We start from the raw sequence: 21,079 nt of genomic DNA, 5'->3' as shown, positions 1-21,079 counted from the left end.
CTGCAGTCAGCTGTTTGTAATCAGAGACACCTGGCTGTAATCAGGGCAGTAGTGTGTGATGTCATGTAGTGCTTGAAATAGCAGAGGCCACTGGAGGCAGCACACACATGTGGATTTAGACAGGTTTTACCAGAAAGCTGCAAATGTACGTAGTTTGCATTAAAATTGCCAAACAATGACCAGGAACAGGAGAGAATGCTCTTCAAACACCATGAATACAGTTTAGTCACAAACAAAAGTAGTAGTTTAATGTGTTTAGTTCCACGTTTGGATGTGAAATAAAATGAGTTTATTTGTGATTAGAGACGTTACAAATGAGACTGTGTCATCACATCTGTGGAGACTCTGGAGATCTTAGAAAAAGATGGAACCATAGCTCCAAATGATGCTTTTGAGAATTGATATTAATCTGAAAAGAATGAGCTGCAGACAGGAGCAGACCCTGAGGAGCAGAGCCAGAAGAGCAGAGCCAGAAGAGCAGAGGAGCAGAGATAGAGAAGCAGAGCCAGAGGAGCAGAGGAGCAGAGCCAGAGGAGCAGAGCCAGAGGAGCACAGGAGCAGAGCCAGAGGAGCAGAGGAGCAGAGATAGAGAAGCAGAGCCAGAGGAGCAGAGGAGCAGAGCCAGAGGAGCAGAGCCAGAGGAGCAGAGGAGCAGAGATAGAGAAGCAGAGCCAGAGGAGCAGAGGAGCAGAGCCAGAGGAGCAGAGCCAGAGGAGCAGAGCCAGAGGAGCAGAGCCAGAGGAGCAGAGCCAGAGGAGCAGAGCCAGAGGAGCAGAGCCAGAGGAGCAGAGCCAGAGGAGCAGAGCCAGAGGAGCAGAGCCAGAGGAGCAGAGCCAGAGGAGCAGAGCCAGAGAAGCAGAGCCAGAGAAGCAGAGCCAGAGAAGCAGAGCCAGAGAAGCAGAGCCAGAGGAGCAGAACGGTGCAGACAGGGGTAAAAAGAGGACAAATTAAAGTGCACCTTCTCGTTAAAGTGGATCTCCACAAACTTGCCAAAGCGACTGCTGTTGTTGTTCCGCACAGTTTTGGCGTTTCCAAAAGCCTCCAGCAGGGGGTTCGCTGAGCACAAAAAACACATGTAGCGTTTTAGAGTCATGGATGACATAATAAGACTCATTATTTGTCATAAAGCCCAACAGTCATTTCACATTCTGTTCTGGGGCTGGAAAACACCTCCAACGTTTCTCTGAGACTTCAAATATTCAGAGTTCAAATGCACGCTGGTTAGCTCTGTGCCAACTAATGTCTATAACGGCATTATTTTTACGAACAAAACCCTATTAAAATGTACAGTTCAGCTAAATGTTCTTATATTTCTGTGGTGACATTGTGTCTTATCTTATACAGTGACCACACAGCTCATTAACCCACAGCAAACCTTTAAATTCTTACATTTTATATTGTGGAAAAGTCTAGAGAAAAATGAATGAGATTTTGGCCTCTGACCCCAAGAGGTGGCTCCACTGCACGCATTAAAACATTCAAAATGACTGCACAAGTAAAGCTGTACTATGCAACTTTACTGGAGGAGGGTGTGCCACCTGCTCATCTCCATGGAGATGTTATGACATATTGCTTAGCCTAGTACTTCCCATATTATGGCATTAAACCTATGTATCTTGATGAAGACAAGGGGACGCCCATTGGCCAAATTACAAGTCAGATCTGTGGACTGTCTGCCAAAGAGAATGGATCGTTTAAGGTATTTTTAGTCACAAAAACTGACAATGACTAAAACGCTATAGGTCTGGGATTATAATACCCTATCCCACCTTTAAATAAGGAATAAGATAAAAGGTTTGTAATGGGTAAGTTATTTTTAATTGGTTTGATTTTTCAAAATTTGTATTGGAGTTTGGAGATTCGATGTTGGAATGTTGTAAATATGTCGCCTGTAGCTGATGTTTGAGGGACTTTTGTGTGTGATAAATTCTGTGGCTCTGTTTTTAAGGGAACAGCAGTTGGGGATGGTGAACTGCCTGATCAACCGCACACTCTACCCTGTGGCAAGTTCCTCTTGCCTCCCAGGTTCCCCAGCTCCAGGGATGGGGCCTGAGGGTAGGGAGAGGACACAAGTATGACATATTTCGGTAAACTGCAAAACTAGTTTGTAACTTAAGGGGGAGAGTGTTACGGCCCTAGGCCTTAAGTTCTTTTTGTTGTTTATGTTAGCCATTATGTTTCTTGTGTGCGCCCCTGAATCTGTCTGCTTTCCCCATAAAATCCTGGTTGTGTGAGCCCTTGGCTGATGACTGAACTGTTTCCCAGCCTGGCTAATCCTGGGGCCCACCTTCAGCCACCTCCCACAATTTAAGAAGATTCAGGACAGCTGTTTGGGGTGCTGGCCTGTGTGTGGCCAGTCTCTCATTTTCATGCGTCTCTTTGTCATGTCACTACGGTGATAGTGACACATGGCAGTCAGTACTGACTCTGTGTTTGTTTGTCAAGATTTTGTTATGTTACTGTGAAATTTGTGTTTTAATCAGTTTACCTTTGTTTTTGTTTAAATCTTGCAAGGTACCATCTGTTTCAATATTTTAGACCCCTTCAGTTTAGTTTACCCTTAACATCCCTGTTCATTAAATTACTTCTAACCATTTTCCATCTTGGTTTCTTTTGTTACTTCCCTGTCCCCACACAAGCTGGGTCGTAACAAATGCCACAGAAAGTTACATAATACAACTTTAAACATTTAAAAAGAAGATGTTGTACCTTCCACTATCCTCTCATCGATGTCCTGCCCGGTCCCGTACGACGTGGTCAGATATCTGAGACAAGAGGAGGAGACTTAAATGTTCTGTTTAAGTGTGGTTTAAGTATTTATAAAAATACTCGAAAAGTACAGTTTATTTCAAATGTGACATCCAGGTGAATGTACCTAAGTACAGAGAACACAACACACATTCAGAAGTATCTGCAGTTCTGACCTGAGCACAAACTTGGTGTTCTCCGTTTTCCCAGCTCCAGATTCTCCAGAGACGATGATGGACTGGCTCATCTTCAGAACCTTCATGTCTCTGTATGCCTTATCAGCTGGAAATGTACACAGAAATATAAATACAACATGAAAATACTGTAAGGGGGAATCAGTTACAATATCGGTATCAGAGATATCGGAGGGTTTTCACAGATATCGTATTGGAAAATCTACGTCATATTGGTCCATGATGTTTCTCCTACTGTGTGTCCATGTGTGACCATGTGTGACTGCAGGGACTATGGACACACAAGAGACATTAACATAAACATATGAACGAGATAAATGAGATGGATCAGATATCGTCTTCCAAACATGGGTTGATTTAATTTTAGCTTTTACTATTAAGGGAGATTAATTAAAGCTTTAGAAACAGAAAAAGATGGATGCATGTGTAATATGAAGGGTGGCACATTATTTTATATACAGATAAATAAATATTGTTTTTATTTTTACAAAGTGAAAAATTCATTTGTGAAAATTACTTCAATTTAAGATACATTTGCAAGCCTCGAGGACTAAACCAGGACTAAATGAGGACTAAACTAGGTTTAAACCAGATCTAAACCAGGACTAAACCCAGCCTAAACCAGCAATATTTGCAGTAGTAACAGTAGCAGTATTTGCAGCAGTAGTACTACCTATAGCGTATACATGAGGAGGTAGCGTCCCCAGAGACCGGCCCCGGTATTGTTTGATGGTTTCGGGGGCATAGAGTTTGGGGATGTCGTAATACGGGTTCACTGCGATCAGGATGTTCGCCACATACGTCTGAAAATAAAAACACAGAGAGAAGATACTGAGATTAAGATTAAGATTAACACAAACAATCTACAAAATCATCTACCAAGTTATAACACTGTTCCCATCAAACACAGACCTGAAGAGGTTTTAGATCCATGTGAATATAGTATTTTCAAAACAATAAAAGGAAACATGGTTATCTAAATGTTAGATATGTTACAGTTAATACCCCATAGAAGTAAATACCTCTCTTTAACCTGAGACAGGTCTGATCTCTCAGGTGGAGTTCTCTGTGTAACTGTCAGATGTGTTTTTCTGGTTTATGGTTAATATCTGTGTAATCACTGGGACTATCCACATGAAACAAAAACTGCCACAAAGTTCGTCTCTTCAGTTTAAATAAACAAAAGTCAAATGATTTTTTCCACAATCTCTTCATAAAGTGGAGCCATGATTCAAGCCCTAAGACGTGAGACTCGTCAGAGGACTAAGACACAAGACAAATATGACGAGTTTGTGCAGCCGATCCCAAAATAATAATGAGAAGATTCAACATTTGTGGAGGAAACAATGTTTGAGATTTATTTAAAAATAGTGAATCTCCCACTGAGTTACACAGAGTTATATAGAGTTACTAAACAAGGCACCAAGGGAAATCTCTTGCCTAGGAACACAGCAACAAAACTATTTTCACAACAGTATTTTTGAACTGTTCATTTTGACAGACCAAGCAATTCACTGTGAGGCCACTAGATGTCAGTGTGGACCATGTTTTATTTTACTCAGTATTTATATCAGAAAGAAGAAAAAAGTTTTGACATATTTTAAAGAGAGTATTTTACTTTTCTCGGGTATTACCTGTAACACATGACATATTTACATTACCATTTTTCCTTTTACTGTTTTGAAAATGCTATAGTCACTGAAACAACATATTAACAAGTTTAATAAGTGTTCCCTCCATTTGCTACCTGCAGTCTCTTCCCCTTCAGAGCCACTATCACTACACAATTAGCTACATCCCACTAATGAAACACATCACATCAGGTTTGTCAAGTTGCTGTGTACAGTTTTGTATCATGGAGAATTGTGTGGGAGCCTGGGTGATGTAGACTTGTGGGCGGAGCCTTCTACAGACTCGTACTGCTAACTATAAGGAGGGCCCAGAAGAGATGGCTAGATTACTCAAACATACATGTATGACATCTAAAACCTCTTCATGTTTTTGATGTGGGAACAACATTAGAAAATATTTTTTTTGCTGATTTGACTAGTGAATCACTAAAATAGTAAAAGTTTTTTTATGTTCTGTTCAAAATAGCTTCAGGCTTAAGATAGCCAGAGTCGATGGCTGGCAGATTAGCTATGCCCATTTAAATATACAGTCTCTGGTTGTATTGGACATTGATGGAGCTGTTGGTAGTGCTAGAAGTGGTAGTAGTGGTAGTAGTGGTAGTATTAATGTATTTAGACTCACATAGATCTTGTCTTTGCTGTATCGGACTCTGACATTGTTCAGAAGAGTGGCTTCGTTCAGGTACATGAGAGAACCTGCACACAGACAGACAAATTCCTCATATTTATATGAAACAGAACAGATTCACATTTACAGTTGAAACCAGAAGTTTACATATGTTACATAAAAAGACACCTTTGCTTTTTCCCCTCACTGTCTGACATGAAGACTAAACTTTTCCTGTTTTGGGCCCATTAGCATTATCAAAATTATTTCTATTTGATATATGTCAGCATAATGAGAGAAGGATTTTTTTGAGAATTTTTCATGACTTTCTTCAAAGTCAGATGTTTACATACATTTCATTAGTGCCATTGTCTTTAAAGTGTATGATTTGGGTCACATGTTTTGGATTTCCTTCCACAAGTTTCTCACAATAGTTGGCAAGAATTTTGGCCCATTTCTCCAGACAGAACTGGTGTAACTGAGCCAAGTTTGTGGCCCTCTTGCTCTCACAGGCCTTTTCAGGTCTGTCCATACATTTTCAATAGGACTGAAGTCAGGACTTTGTGATGGCCACTCCAAAACATGGACTTTGTTATCCTTAAGCCACATTGTCACCAGTTTGGCAGTATGCTTCAGGCCATTTGGAAGACCCACTTGTACCCAAGCTTTAACTTCCTGGCAGAAGTCTTGAGATGTTGCTTCAGTATTTCCACATAATGTTCTTTCCTCATGATGTCATCTATTTTGTGAAGTGCACCAGTCCCTCCTGCATCAAAACAACCCCACAACATGATGCTGCCACCCTCGTATTTCACATTTCCCCCCTTTTTCCTCTAAATGTAATGATGCTCATTGGTCAGACCACAGGACATGTCTCCAAAAATGAAGGTCTTTCTCCCTGTGTGGATCTGCAAACTGTAACTTGGCTTTTTTATGTTTCTTTTGGAGTAATGTCTTCTTGCAGAGTGTCCTTTCAGCTCATGTTGGTACAGTCCTCGTTTCACTGTGGATAATGGCACACTCTTACCAGCTTCAGCAGCATATTCACAACTATATTTTGCTTTTGTTCTTGGGCTGATCTGTACATTTTGGACCAAAGCACGTTTATCTCTGGGACACAGAAGCAGTGTGATGGTTTAACATTCCCATGATATTTATACTTGTGTATAATTGTTTGAACAGATGAACATGGCACTTTCAGGCTTCTGGAAATTGCACCAAGGAACGTGGCACCAAGGATGAAAATTCTCTTCTGATTTCTTTTGACTTTCCCATGATGTTACACAAAGAAGCAGTGTGTTGCAAATGTGCTTCAAATACATCCACAGGTGTGTCTCTAATTAACTGACTGATTTATCAGACTGATGACATCACACTGGGAGAATTCTGTCCAAACATTTGGCACAATTTACACAAAAAACAAATTTTTTGAGACTTTAAACATGATTTGAATAAAATGACGGTATTTTCAGACATTTGTCTCTTGATATTCATATCTGTGACATTAGAGGAGTTTTGACCCAGTGTAACATATGGTTGCTAGGGAACACTTACGGAATTCCCTAGTGTGATGTCACAATTTACAACCAGGAAGTAACATCTGAAACCTAAAAATATTGCCAAACCAGAAAAAAGATGTTAAGATCAATATATTTAAGATTTACATCAAAATATTAAGTGTGTTTTAGTGAAATGAGTCGTCCAGCCTGTCTGAGGCACTTTAAACTAGAACCTCATTTTTCACAAGTATCGATACTGAAAATGTTCTATTGACAGGAGACAGTAAACGTCCAGGTGATGTTCTTGAGTGAGCCAAACAGGAACAGTTTAGTTTGATTTCATGTCAGACAGTGAGAAAAAGAGCGCAAGTGTCTTTTTTCATAGTGTATGTAAACTTGTGATTTCAGCTATATCTGAAACAGAACAGCTTCACAGTGCACTACCATGTTAAACAGCTGCTCCTCTTGACCTGGTCCAGATTTATATTTTACAAAATGGACCCATCCCTTATTCAGGGATCAGGCTTATTCAGAAAAAATCCCCAAAGCCCTTCTGGATGGCAAAGGCGTTTAATTAACTAAGAACATCATTTATACTGGAAAAGGCTGCAAAAAGAATTACTTCCCCCATATTTGTCCATCTGGATTTTTTATTAAATTTTCGTTTGTCGTATTAAAAATGCCTTAAATAATCATTTCTAAACATAAACACGACAGACTTACTAATAGAAATTTAAAACGTCCAAAAAATATATGTGAATTTTAGAAATGAAACTATCTCCCTCCAAATGTTTTATGAAAAAGTGCGTTCTCACAGTTGTCCTCCACATGTTTGTTGACATCGTCTTCAGCTGGAAACACCTGGTTTATCGGCGCCAGAAAAGTCTGAAAAACAAACAGTCAAATCAGTCAGTATCATCATATTAAAATCTCAAACTACATTTTGATACTAAAGAATAGACTTGATACTCGATACTGACTCCAATACCACAGTGAGGAGAATAAAAGACAATATACTGTGATTTCACTACATTAAATGTTGTACTTTGTGTTCTATTCCATGTGTGTTATATGTGTGTAATCCTCAGTGTGCAGTAGGTTCATAGTGGTCCATGTGTGTATACTAGTCTATGTGTCTTATACTGGTGAAAGATAGAGACACATCATTATAAACATATTCAGGAAATGTTCATTTCTGTCCTCTTTTTTAGTATGAATACCTCCAAAAAAAGAGGATCTACTAGTTTTAGTATCAATTAGTATCTGATTTTTGATACTTTTAAGGTTTTGCTATAGAATGCTACAGAAGGCTATGACATGTTATTGTCATGATCACATTGTTGCTGTATAATTAATACTTTGCAACATTACCTGTGGGTGTGTTGCTAACTAGAGGCACTGCTCTGTCAGAAGCTCTGTTAGACTTCAATCTGAGTTTTATTTTACCACAATCTGACCATAAAGAACTGACAAGCACTGAACTACAACAGGTGAGATTATTTGTGCTGTTAAAGCAAATAACATTACAGTCACAAGCTAGCTAGTATTAGCATTAGCCAACAGTTTTTCACCGAGTCACTCTCACCTTTTTGTGTAAAATCAAACTCCTAAACAGGACCATGAATACTCAAATTGATCACAGGAAAATGAAAATGTGTTCTTTAAAAACAGTTTGCATTTTTCAGAAAAAAAAATGTTTGGCAGTGCCAATTTGTGCATTATGTCACCATGGTAACTGCTGAGCATATGCATACATGTAGAACCCCCCCAGCATGATGCCACTGCTGTACTGCATCAATAGTATAATATGTTATGGTATTTTGACCCTCCAGGACACTGTACTTTCTCTCCTTTGTTCATTTGTTTCCACCACATTAATCTTTCATGTGTTTTTTGTGGAGGGACAGAGAGAGAGTTGTGCCTCATGAAACTTCATCTGCAGCAACAAAAAACTCCTGAAAATGCTCTGAACTTTGACCATTGACCTGAAACACGCTAACAACATACTAACGAATCATTTCAATAAACATGTAGTTACAGTGATACATGGTTAAGTTACTGGTTGAGTTACACTTTTCTATCAACACTCAAGCTAATGCACAACAGGCTAACGCCCCAGTCAGGTCCTCTTTACCAGGACTTAAAGTACGATAGGTTCGACAGGTGAGTATGACGGGTTCAACTGGTTCAACAGGTGAGATTAAGAATATGTTGAAAAATACAGGGAGTAGAGCGTTCTAAAACTCTCACTGTTGACATCAGACTGATTACATCACACTGACAACATCACATGACATCACACTGATGACATCACACTTGGAGAATTCTGTCCAAACCTTTTTTACAAAAAACACATTTTTCTGAGACTTAAGATTTCAATAAAATGAATGTATTTACAGACATTTGTATTTGTCTCTTGATATTCATATTTGGGACATTAGAGGATTTTTGGCCCAGTAACATATAGTTGCTAGGGAACACTTACGGAATTCCATAGTGCAAGGGTGTCCAAACTTTTCTAATGAAGGGGCCACATATAAAAACACAGACAAAGTTGAGGGCCGGTTGAGGGTCATAGACTGGTCACCAGTACAGTGAATACTTCAAATCTGCATTATTATTAAAAGTTAAAAAAGTTAGTTAAACCATTCAACCTTTATTCATGGTCACATCCTCAATGGGACACATTACATATTTGATATGGGGTTGGTAAAGTAGATTTTCAGAAATATACAGTAAAAGGTACTGTTTAAGATAATATGGGCCAATTCACATGGAAGCTTGAGGGCCAAGAAATATTGGTTTGAGGGCTCCATTTGGCCCCCGGGCCACAGTTTGGCATGCCTGTAAAATGTGTAATGTCACAATTTACAACCAGAAAGTAACATCTGAAACCTAAAAATATTGCCAAACCAGGAAAAACATGTTAATATTTTGAGCTAAATTTTAAATATACTGATCTTAAGTGTGTTTTAGTGAAATGGGTCGTCCAGCCTGTCTGAGGCACTTTAAACTAGAAACTCATTTTTCACAAGTAGCGATATTTTAAAAAGTTCCATTGACAGAAGACTGTAAACTAATCCCCAAGTCCAGGTGATGTTCTTGAGTGACCCTCCTCTTCCTCCTCCTGCTGCTCTCCCTTCTCCTCCTACTGTCCCTTCTCTGCTCTCCATTCTCCTCCTCTACCTCCTCCTCCTGCTCCTCCACTGTCCTCCTCCACTGTGCTCCTCCACTGTCCTCCTCCTCCACTGTCCTCCTCCTCCTCCACTGTCCTCCTCCTCCTCCAACTCCTCATTATGGTCAGAGTAAACAGTGAGTGAGTGCAGTGGTAGGAACCATCAGCAGCTGTGTTTTTAGAGGGACACATTAGAGGGCACGCTGGGAGCCATTTCCATGGAGACAGACGGTTTGGGTGTGATTTATGTGGGAGCAGGTTCATTACAGAGATTACACAGACAAACACAGAGCGCAGAGGCAGTGCATAAATCTGCTGCCTTTGTGCCTTTGAGCAAAGTGTCAGGACACGCAGTGAGGAGGGATTGGGGTCTACAGTCTGTTATCACACTTTAATACTGATGACGACAAAAGGGACAGACACAAAATGACTAAAACAGGAAGTAGACCTGAGACAGCACGAGGGGAGTACCTTTATGGTATGGTGAGAGTACACAGATGTGGTATACAAGTACATACGTGGAGGGGAGTACCTTTATGGTGAGAGAGTACATGGGTGTGGTATAGGAGTACATATGTGGAAGGGAGTACCTTTATGGTGGGAGTACACAGGTGTGGTATACAAGTACATATGTGGAGGGGAGTACCTTTATGGTGAGAGTACACAGGTGTGGTATACAAGTACATATGTGGAGGGGAGTACCTTTATGGTGAGAGTACACAGGTGTGGTATCCAAGTACATATGTGGAGGGGAGTACCTTTATGTTGAGAGAGTACATGCGTGTGGTATAGAAGTACATACGTGGAGGGGAGTACCTTTATGTTGAGAGAGTACAGAGGTGTGGTATAGAAGTACATATATGGAGGGGAGTACCTTTATGGTGGGAGTACACAGGTGTGGTATCCAAGTACATATGTGGAGGAGAGTACCTTTATGGTGAGAGAGTACATGGGTGTGGTATGGAAGTACATATGTGGAGGGGAGTACCTTTATGGTGGGAGTACACAGGTGTGGTATCCAAGTACATATGTGGAGGGGAGTACCTTTATGGTGAGAGTACACAGGTGTGGTATCCAAGTACATATGTGGAGGGGAGTACCTTTATGTTGAGAGAGTACATGGGTGTGGTATACAAGTACATACGTGGAGGGGAGTACCTTTATGTTGAGAGAGTACATGGGTGTGGTATAGAAGTACATATGTGGAAGGGAGTACCTTTATGGTGAGAGTACACGGGTGTGGAATAGAAGTACATACGTGGAGGGGAGTACCTTTCTGTTGCCTTTGAATGGTTCTATAGTGAGGAGGTGCATATTTATAGTACACAGGTGTAGTATAGAGTGCACAGGTGTAGTATAGAGTGCACAATTGTAGCACAGAGTGGACACGTGCACAGGTGTAGTATAGAGTGCACAATTGTAGTACAGAGTGGACAGGTGTAGTATAGAGTGCACAGGTGTAGTATAGAGTGCACAATTGTACTATAGAGTGCACAAGTGTACTCTGGGCTGTGTCTCAATTCGCCAAATGCACCCTTCAAGGGTCCTTACGAAGTACTCTTCAAAAGTGTAGTTTCAAGGTTCCGGTCGAGAGTCTGCCCTCCTCAGTGTAGCCTCCATCTAACTGAAGTGGGACAGGCCCACACCACGGACCGCACTTCCACCTCTGTCTTTGAGCGTACGATACGTACATTACGTACGTTATTTTTAATGATTTATTATTTAATAGAAAAAAAGTCAAGATGTCGTCGTCACAGCCGTTTCTTTCTGTTTAGATTGAATATCAATAGGCAAATATAACGTTCGAGGTGATTTTTTTACTCAATTGCAGCTACTTCATAACTTAAACAAAATATACCTTGTGAAAATGTAATAACAGAGACAGAGGTAACAATATCATTTCTACATTCATAGTCTATAAACGAGAGAACACTGATTAGTGGTACATAAAGTGGGATATTGCAGTTTAATGGTTCGGTATTTTGTCCAGTGGCTACACCACTTTAATAACAGTAGAGGGCGCTGTTTCCCTTCTATGCCGTGCCAGTTCTTTTCATCTGATTATTATAAGGTATTTTCTAGCAGTGCAGCGCTACATCAAGCTAGTGTCTTGATTTACTAACACGAAGGTAAATGACACGTGCCTACCAGTGGGTGCAGACCTATGGAATGTACCGGAACACATGAAGATTTTGTGCACGTCTCAGGACTCTGTTCTGTCCTTTCCTGAGAGTCCGTTGCTTCATTGTCCACATTACCTGTGTGGATCATTAAACTCTTCTGACTTTACGTTTCAGTCTCTTGGTCTTTGACGCTTACAATAGAAACGAACATTCTTACATTATTCTTATTGCAGTAATAATTTTTAATGATAAAAATGTCTTCTTATTGTCTAGCAATAACTGCACATTCCTTTATTCCATGTAACTCCTTTTTAATCATCACACACACTGTGCAGATCTTTATTCAGATTTAACAGTTTCATGTTGCACTGTTGTAGATGAGGTAAACCAGTACGAACATTTGAACGTATATTGCGCAACGGACTCCATTTTCTTCTCTTTTTTGCGTAGGCGCGGTGCATGACGGGATATAGAAGTGCGTGAAGTGTGCACGGATGCAGGCTTCGGTTACGTCCGATCTCCATGGAAACGGTGCAAAGGGAAGGGCAGGTTTGTCGGCCGCATTCAGTAGTAAATTACGTCACTGCCCTTCGAACCGCCCTTCCAATGGTGATTCTAAGGCCAGGTGGGCGAATTGAGACACAGCCATAGAGTGCACAAGTGTAGTACAGAGTGCACAAGTGTAGTACAGAGTGCACAAGTGTAGTACAGAGTGCACAAGTGTAGTACAGAGTGCACAGGTGTAGTACAGAGTGCACAAGTGTAGTACAGAGTGCACAGGTGTAGTATAGAGTGCACAGGTGCAGTATAGAGTGCACAGGTGCAGTTTAGAGTGCACAGGTGCGGTATAGAGTGCACAGGTGCGGTATAGAGTGCACAGGTGCGGTATAGAGTGCACAGGTGCGGTATAGAGTGCACAGGTGCGGTATAGAGTGGACAGGTGTAGGGTACCTTCCCGTTGCCCTTGAGTGGTTCTATGGTGAGGGAGTCTGGTCCGATGTCGACGATGGTCCCGAGCTGAAACCCGTCTGTGGAGTGAGGCGCCCACACGGGCCGACCGTCCTCCATGTTGGATCCTACACGCCTGTACAAATACACACAAAATACATTTACTACTACTACTACTACTACTACTACTACTACTACTACTACTACTACTACTACTACTACTACACACCTGTACAGAGATGTATAAGTATATTTTACAGTACTGTTACTGCTGCTACTGCTACTACTAATATCACGACTACCTCACACAGTGAAAAGTGTTTTGTACAAACTAAACGTTTGAATGTGCTGCAATTAAAGACACTGAGACATTGCAGAGACCAAAGGTTCATGAGCAAGACATTTTTGATTTGGAGATTTGATCCGGAGATTTGATCCAACATCCCAACAGCATGCTCCACACTGTGCTATTAAAGCTGTGAGTCACTCTGAGGTGTGTCTCTGGACTTTACACTCTGCTCATAAACCAGGAACATATCCCACTCAACTGCCTCACCTGCTACTCCCCACCTGTCACTGCTCCTGCCTCACCTGAATCTTAACCTGCTGTCACCTGCAGTTAGGAGTGGATAAAACCAGGACCAAACCAGGACCAAACCAGGACCAACCCAGGACCAACCCAGGACCAACCCAGGACCAACCCAGGACCAACCCAGGACCAAACCAGGACTAAACCAGGACTAAACCAGGACTAAACCAGGACTAGATCAGAACTAGATCAGAACTAGATCAGGACTGTTTTAAATCACAATGAAACGGGACTTAATCTGATGTTACTTGGTTTAGTGAAAAATGCAAATGTGATGCATGTTTTTCAGTCAGATGCCCTCCCACAGCAGCCTGGGCCCTGAGGCAATAAGGCTTTAAATCAGATGCCCTCCCACAGCCCTGGATTGTGTTTGTGAATGAGTCTCATGTGTAACTGACCTGATGGCAAAAGGATGAGCTCTAAGCGTGTAATGCAGAGTGTGGCCACTAGAGGGGTTAGTGAGCAGACAGTCTCACATTCTCTCTGTTTCTCTCCTCTCCCTCCCTCTGTCCCTCTCTTCCTTTCTCTCTTCTCTCCGTCACTCTTTCCCACTCTCTCTCTTTCTTCCCCTCCTCCCTCTCTCTGTCACAGTCTGTGCATTGTTCCAGATGAGAGCAGAGTCATGTGACCTCAGGAGCTGCTCAGGGACGTGGGACAGAGGACAAAAAGGGAGGAAAATTCTCTGGAAGTTTTTGGAACATCTGAAACATTCCCTTGGTACTGTGAGAGCAGAAAGATTTTGGAAAAATATAGAAGTGGGATTTATATATTGAAATTAGACTCACAATGTGTGTTTGAATAAAAAGCCTCTCCTAAAAGTTCACATCTGAAACATGTCCAGAACAACAGCAGAGAGTGTGCTACTCAAAGGCATAACATCAGAACCCAACACCTCTGCACATCAGTGTACAGACACAGGCAGTCCTGCTCAAAGGCAAAACATCAGAACGCCTCAATCAAAACAAATGGTAGAGTTTATATTACACTACAGTATTAATGTTCAATGTTTAAGCCCCAGTAAGAAGCATCCAGGACTAAACCAGGTCTAAACCAGGTCTAAACCAGGTCTAAACCAGGTCTAAACCAGGACTAAACCAGGTCTAAACCAGGTCTAAACCAGGTCTGAACCAGGACTGAACCAGGACTAAACCAAGTCTAAACCAGGTCTAAAGCAGGACTAAACCAGGACTAAACCAGGACTAAACTAGGAATGAACCAGGTCTAAACCAGGACTAAACCAGGACTAAACCAGGTCTAAACCGGGACTAAACCAGGACTAAACCGGGACTAAACCAGGACTAAACCAGATCTAAACCAGATCTAAACCAAGTCTAAACCAGGACTAAACCAGGACTAAACCAAGTCTAAACCAGGTCTAAACTAGGAATGAACCAGGTCTAAACCAGGACTAAACCAGGTCTAAACCAGGTCTGAACCTGGACTAAACCAGGTCTAAACCAAGTCTAAACCAGGACTAAACTAGGAATGAACCAGGTCTAAATCAGGACTAAACCAGGACTACACCAGGTCCAAACCAGGTCCAAACCAGGTCTAAAGCAGGTCTAAACCAGCACTGAACCAGGAATAAACCAAGTCTAAACCAGGTCTAAACTAGGACTAAACCAGGTCCAAACCAGGACTGAATCAGGACTAAACCAGGACTAAACCAGGACTAAACTAGGAATGAACCAGGTCTAAACCAGGACTAAACCAGGTCCAAACCAGGTCTAAACTAGGACTGAACCAGGAATAAACCAAGTCTAAACCAAGTCTAAACCAAGTCTAAACCAGGTCTAAACCAGGTCTAAACTAGGAATGAACCAGGTCTAAACCAGGACTAAACCAGGACTAAACCAGGACTAAACCAGGACTAAACCAAGTCTAAACCAAGTCTAAACCAGGTCCGAACCAGGACTGAACCAGGACTGAACCAGGACTGAACCAGGACTGAACCAGGACTGAACCAGGACTGAACCAGGACTAAAACAGGATTAAATCAGGACTAAACTGGGTCTAAACCAGGTCTAAAGCAGGACTGAAGCAGGTCTAATCCCAGTCTGATCTTGGTCTGTCTGAGTCTGGAGCAGTGGGAGTAGTCTGTGGTTTTAAACATGTTTAAATACTGCACTGCGGTGTATTTAGTGTGGTGTCGTACTATTACTACATGATGTGGTGTAGTACAGTTACTCTGATCCTCCATGACTCACTCAGGTAGTGTTTACTACAAACAGTCAGCAGAGAACTTTAAACCAGAAAAACTGTTCTGTTTGGATGTTAAACCATGGTCTAGTCGTTTCTTCTCATTGAGCCTCTGAAGTTGTATTTGGAGTGATGCATGTTGGAGTACTCTTTAATCGACTATTTTCAAGATGCCATTTTGTCAATCTACCCCAGTTTTCACCTCCACCGGTACACGCCCACTGTGACGTACACACCCACTATGGCGTACACACTTCCTTCTCCAGTTTTATTTTCTTAATCGGTGACACTCGTAGGATTCGGCAGCCTCTCGTAGTCATTTCGGTACAAATGAAAAAAAAAAAAATCGCTGCTTGCTAGTGTGATGTGGGGCTGTCCATAGGGGGCGCCGACAGCATGCGGTGCTTTGTTGGGATGACGTTTACGGCGTGTCACCTCTCATTGCGCACCACAGTTCTCTAATGCTAAAGTCAGCAGACTTGTTTCTTTTATTAAGTCCTTTTAGATAAATATTGTGATTGTGAGTAAGTATTGTGTGTAAATTATAACAAAATTATAACAAAGATCCACGAGTGTCAGAGATTATATGTACTGAGACACAAGCACAATAGGGCAGGTTTAAGGATTCAACAGCAGTTGATCAAGAACTGGTTTCAACAAGATAGTCCTGGGTCAAGACCTGGACTTCAGAGGTTCCTGACCACTTCTGAAGTTTATCTGAAACATGAGACCAAAACAGAAAACAGGCCGTAGAAAAGGATTGTGGGTAACAAACTCATAAAAAAAGAGAGAGAGGACTGAACCAGGACTAAACCAAGACTTAACCAGGACTAAACCAAGACTGAACCGGGGCTAAACCAAGACTGAACCGGGGCTAAACTAGGACTAAACTAGGGCCTGTGTCGTTTCCTGGTTGGACTCTGGTCTCATAAAAATTATGATGATGCCGCTTCCTCTAGTGACATGAGGATCTTTTGAGAGTTCACAGGTCAAAGTCCACTTCAGGCCCTGCTTCAGCCTTGGTTCGGTCCTGGTTCAGTTCTGGTTTAAACATTTTTATTGAATGTTTATGATATTTATGATCCCAAAGGGCAAAGGTCACTGAAGAAGACACAAGCTAAACTACAGTAATGTGACCTTATCTTATTGATAAAACAGGACTAAACTGGGACTGAACCGGTACTAAACCAGGACTGATCCAGGGACAGAGCCAGGACAAAACCAGGACTGAACCAGGACTGAACCAGGGACAGAACCAGGACTGAACCAGGGACAGAACCAGGACTAAACCAGGACAGAACCAGGATTGAACCGGGGACAGAACCGGGACAGAACTGGGACAGAGACCAGGGCCAAACTGGGACAGAGACCAGGGCTAAACTGGGATTGAACCGGGACTACACCAAGACTACACCAGGATTAAACCAGGACTAAATCAGGGACTGAACCAGGACTGAACCAGGACTGAACCAGGACTGAACCAGGACTGAACCAGGACTGAACCAGGACTGAACCAGGACTGAACCAGGACTCTGGACTGATTTGGTTTTATTTAAGTCACGGCTGAAACTTCAAACTATTATTTGCAGATTTGCACAAATTAAAACTATAATAAAACGGCTCCAGTGGCATAAAACAGTGTGTGCAAATGTATAAAAGCACAGCTATCATCAGGCCAATACAAATATAATCATATTAAAACCTAAATCCGGCACAGTAAATATTGGCTTTGTTTTGTCACTTTAAGAATCTCTCTTTGAAAGTGTGGGATCTTTTATCCTCAAACAAACAGAGGCAGAGGCTTTGTCCAACTACCACCACAACACACGCTGCCCCGGGACAGTCTCCGGGACAGTCCACCTCACAAAGCCCGCTTACATAACGCCACACCGGGGCCACCAAACCGGCCTGTCCCGTCCTCTGACCCACACAGAGCTCTGAGTCCCGAACACAAAGCTCCGAGTCCCGGTCACATCCACACACTGCAGCGCCACAAAGGACCGACCTCCACCCACCCAGAGCCGGGGACAAGGAGGCCTGGAGCCCGGGGATGCGAGCCGAGCGGAGCCGTGCTGGAGCTGTCCCAGAGCTGTCCCGGAGCTGTCCCGGAGCACAGTTGGTGCCGCTCACACCAATGATTTTTCCCCTTTGTGCTTTCGAGCAGAGCTGGGCAGACGAACCGACCACAACACAGACGAACTTCATAGAGAAACACTCCAATTTAAGCACAACATTCTTCCTTATTATACCACTGTCTTAACCGATGAGTCAGCAGATTTCTACTATCAAATTGTTCGTAATTTAACTTTGTCTTGGTAAAAAACATCAAGAATCCCCAAGTCCTCTGTAAAAACACTTTTCAAACATGTTTAATAATAATTCCATAACTCCTTTTCGGTTGAGCGCTCCATTCAGAGTCACAGCGCGGCCGAAAGGTTTGGTCCAAAAGTTGAACATTGACAGAAAAAACGTGACCACACTTAGTTCGAACTGAAGCCGAAGTTAAACATATTCATTTGCCAAACCAAAACTTAAATAAAACATCTGATTACCCAACATATGGACCGGTTCAGTTCGTAATAAAATTTAAAAAGTAGATTTTGTCAATGGAAACCGGGTTAGGAAGGGGATACGGCTGAGATTTATAGATGGAATAATTTAATTTTTAGACAAATGCACAAACCCACAGGTCAGTCCATTTGGTGACTCTTTGGGAGTTATTATAAGGTTGTTTTGGGCATGTTTCCAGGAGGGTGAAGGCTTTAAGAGGATTGCTTTCCCGGTGTAAAGCCTCCATAAGCGGTGACACTTGACGGCGCAGCTCGCTGTTAGCTCCCCACTTTAGCGGCTCTTACCTCGGGCTGAGCGGCTGTCAGGACTCCGTGGCTGGTCTGATCCGGATCAAACGCCGGTAAACGCTCGGTAAAGTCCGCTTGGATCCGCACAGCCTTGTCCCGATAGTGTGCACAGCCTCCGCTGCCTCCGGGCGCTCCAGATGCTCGGAGTCCGCTCAGGAGACGCTCTGCTCGGCCACAGTGTGCGCCCCGCCCCGCCGCCTGCTCCGGAGCGTCCCGCTGCGTGGGCTGCCAGATTCCGCCCAAGAAATACGCGAACGGGCCTGAGAAATCGGACCATTAAAGTTTAATTAGATCGAAGTTCTATGGCTCTTGTGTTCCATTATTGATGCTTCTATTTAAGAAAGTTATTTAAGGTTTAGATATTGACAGTGAGCCGTAAACTCTTCTTATTCTGCTGTTTATCTACTTAAAACCCTTTAACGACTGAGAACATTATTGGCTATCAGAGCTCGCCTACACATTTTTCCTTTTTTAGCCATAGAAATCATGTTTAAGGACGTATCAACATGTACTTCTGCTCCTTATCACACACCTATCTCTGGTTTATACACCCAGCCTTATTTTTCCTTTGACGCATGTAATAGACGTGTGTAATAGCAGTTCAACAGGCCATTTCATAATAAATATTCAAATAAAGAGACATGGTCGTTATGAGATGTAGTATCAGTCATGTATTTGTGGTCATTTGCTTTAAAAAAAATATGCTGGCCTTATCTGGGACAGTTTTCATGACTCATACCTCTGATACTGGTCTCTGTTGAAGAGAACCGTCACTTTTCACATAAAAAGCGCAGCCGAACAGAACCTGTCACTTTTAAATTCAAACAAAAGCTGTAAAATTAAACATTACCTGGCAACGCGCCTCGGCCGTGACGTCACGACGTAGGGAAGTCAAACCGGAAGTGTTTTGTTTATTTTATTATTTTTAAACAGTTTAATTTTATTTTTTAATTAATTTTATATAAATTGATTTATTGGTGCATTCACTCACTTGTACTCAATTAAAAACCTTAAACAGGACGAATCCATCTCAATAGGACGTTTTAAAGCCTCAAATTTATCGTGCATTCATGTTTTTATGATCATTTTAATTATGCAATCATTCATAACATATTTCCTTATTTTTGTATTTTTATGCATCTGATCCGTTACAGGGAAGGTTCCACAGTGCAGCCCCGCGTGGGCTCCAGTAGAGGGCCCTGTTCGGTTTGTTATTGGATTGAATACGTGAACGCGCACAAAGGTGGGTCACGCGCGCTCTGAGCTCACGTGCGCGCATCAGAGCGTGTCTAAATGTGGTTTTAAATAGATCAGAAATAGATCATATAGTGGAGGGAAGAATGGACACGAGGACAGGACCCTGCTTGTTTCCATGGAGATGTTCACGCTCTGCTTCAAAAGTCCCACAGTGCTGCTTTATACTTATGTCTTGCAGTTATTTAAATCAAGGTTGTCAAATGTGTTGAAATCAAATACTACTCAATACTAAAGATAAATACAAATTTTTCACAGGAATCAATACTAAAAAAGTCCCATTGACAGAAATGAACCTTTCCTGAATATGTTTATACTGATGTGTCTCTGTATGTGTCACAAGTCACAAGTAAGACACAGACTAGTATACACCCATGGACCACTATGAACCTGCACACTGAGGATTACACACATATAACACACGGGGATAGAACACAAAGTACTACCGTTTAATGTGGAACATCACAGTATAGTGTCTAAAGAAAGTTTTTTTTTTATTATTGTGGTATCGGAGTCAGTACCGAGTATTGAGTCTATTCCTTAGAATCAAAATCAAGTGTGATTTTTTTTTTCTTTCAAACTCAATTAGTGTAGCTTTAAACAACACTATGTAACTTTTCTATTGTAGGAGCTTGTTGATAAGGGTAAGGAATCACATCCTTCAGTGTCTCGGGGTTAAGCCTGTGCAAAGCAACATCTTGGCTTTGAAGACGCTGCTTTGCCTGAAATGTTCCACACTATAACATGACTTGTCCGTATCTATGGTGGCAAGCAAGTTACAAATAAGGCCAGATTACCGGTCAGATTTGAGTATCCATGGGTTCCAGGATGAAGAAAAAATATGCTTGTTGCCATAGTGATTGACAATTTCCTATTTAAAAGCTATGTTTTGTTTTTAAAAGTTCTTAAGATGAGGCATACTGATAGTTTGCAGTGACATCACTCTGGGGGGAGGGGTCTACATGTATGTTTTTTTTTTTTTTTTTTTTAATAAAGCACTTTGAATTACCTTGTGTATGAATTGTGCTGTACAATTGCCGTGTGGTGGAATGTTCAGGAGTTACCATGGTGACACACATTATCAAACACTGTCAAAGTTTTAAGATTGGATTTTTTCAGTTTTCAGACAATCTGTTTTTAAAAAGCACATTTTCCCTTTCCTGTGATCAATCTGAGTGTTCATGATCCTGTTTAGGAGTGTCACCTTTTTGTGTAAAAAACGTGACTCACTGACAAACTGTTGGCTAATGCTAA

The 21,079-nt window shown here is 41.8% G+C and overlaps 1 protein-coding gene across 4 annotated transcripts in view; it reads right to left on the bottom strand.

Annotated features, from left to right (window-relative positions):
- myo6a (myosin VIa) overlaps nt 1-18,791 on the bottom strand; it is a 125,128-nt gene extending 106,337 nt beyond the window's left edge. For 2 of the 4 annotated variants that reach the window (XM_055232423.1, XM_055232426.1), the window contains exons 1-8: nt 18,569-18,762; nt 12,929-13,061; nt 7,495-7,564; nt 5,196-5,269; nt 3,616-3,745; nt 2,925-3,030; nt 2,710-2,765; nt 959-1,056 (exon numbers count right to left, since the gene is read on the bottom strand). In XM_055232423.1, the coding sequence (XP_055088398.1) occupies nt 959-1,056; nt 2,710-2,765; nt 2,925-3,030; nt 3,616-3,745; nt 5,196-5,269; nt 7,495-7,564; nt 12,929-13,045 (651 nt within the window). In that variant the 5' untranslated portion in view covers nt 13,046-13,061; nt 18,569-18,762. Of the gene's footprint in view, nt 1-958; nt 1,057-2,709; nt 2,766-2,924; nt 3,031-3,615; nt 3,746-5,195; nt 5,270-7,494; nt 7,565-12,928; nt 13,062-18,568 lie in introns of all 4 variants that reach the window. The other 2 variants (XM_055232425.1, XM_055232424.1) reach the window with 2 other exon arrangements.
- Nucleotides 18,792-21,079: the final 2,288 nt, after the last annotated feature.

Source organism: Periophthalmus magnuspinnatus, chromosome 24, assembly GCF_009829125.3.
Source record: "Periophthalmus magnuspinnatus isolate fPerMag1 chromosome 24, fPerMag1.2.pri, whole genome shotgun sequence".
NCBI lineage: Eukaryota > Metazoa > Chordata > Actinopteri > Gobiiformes > Gobiidae > Periophthalmus > Periophthalmus magnuspinnatus.
Note: the sequence above shows the minus strand (reverse complement) of the source record. Positions and strands in the feature narration are given on the sequence as shown.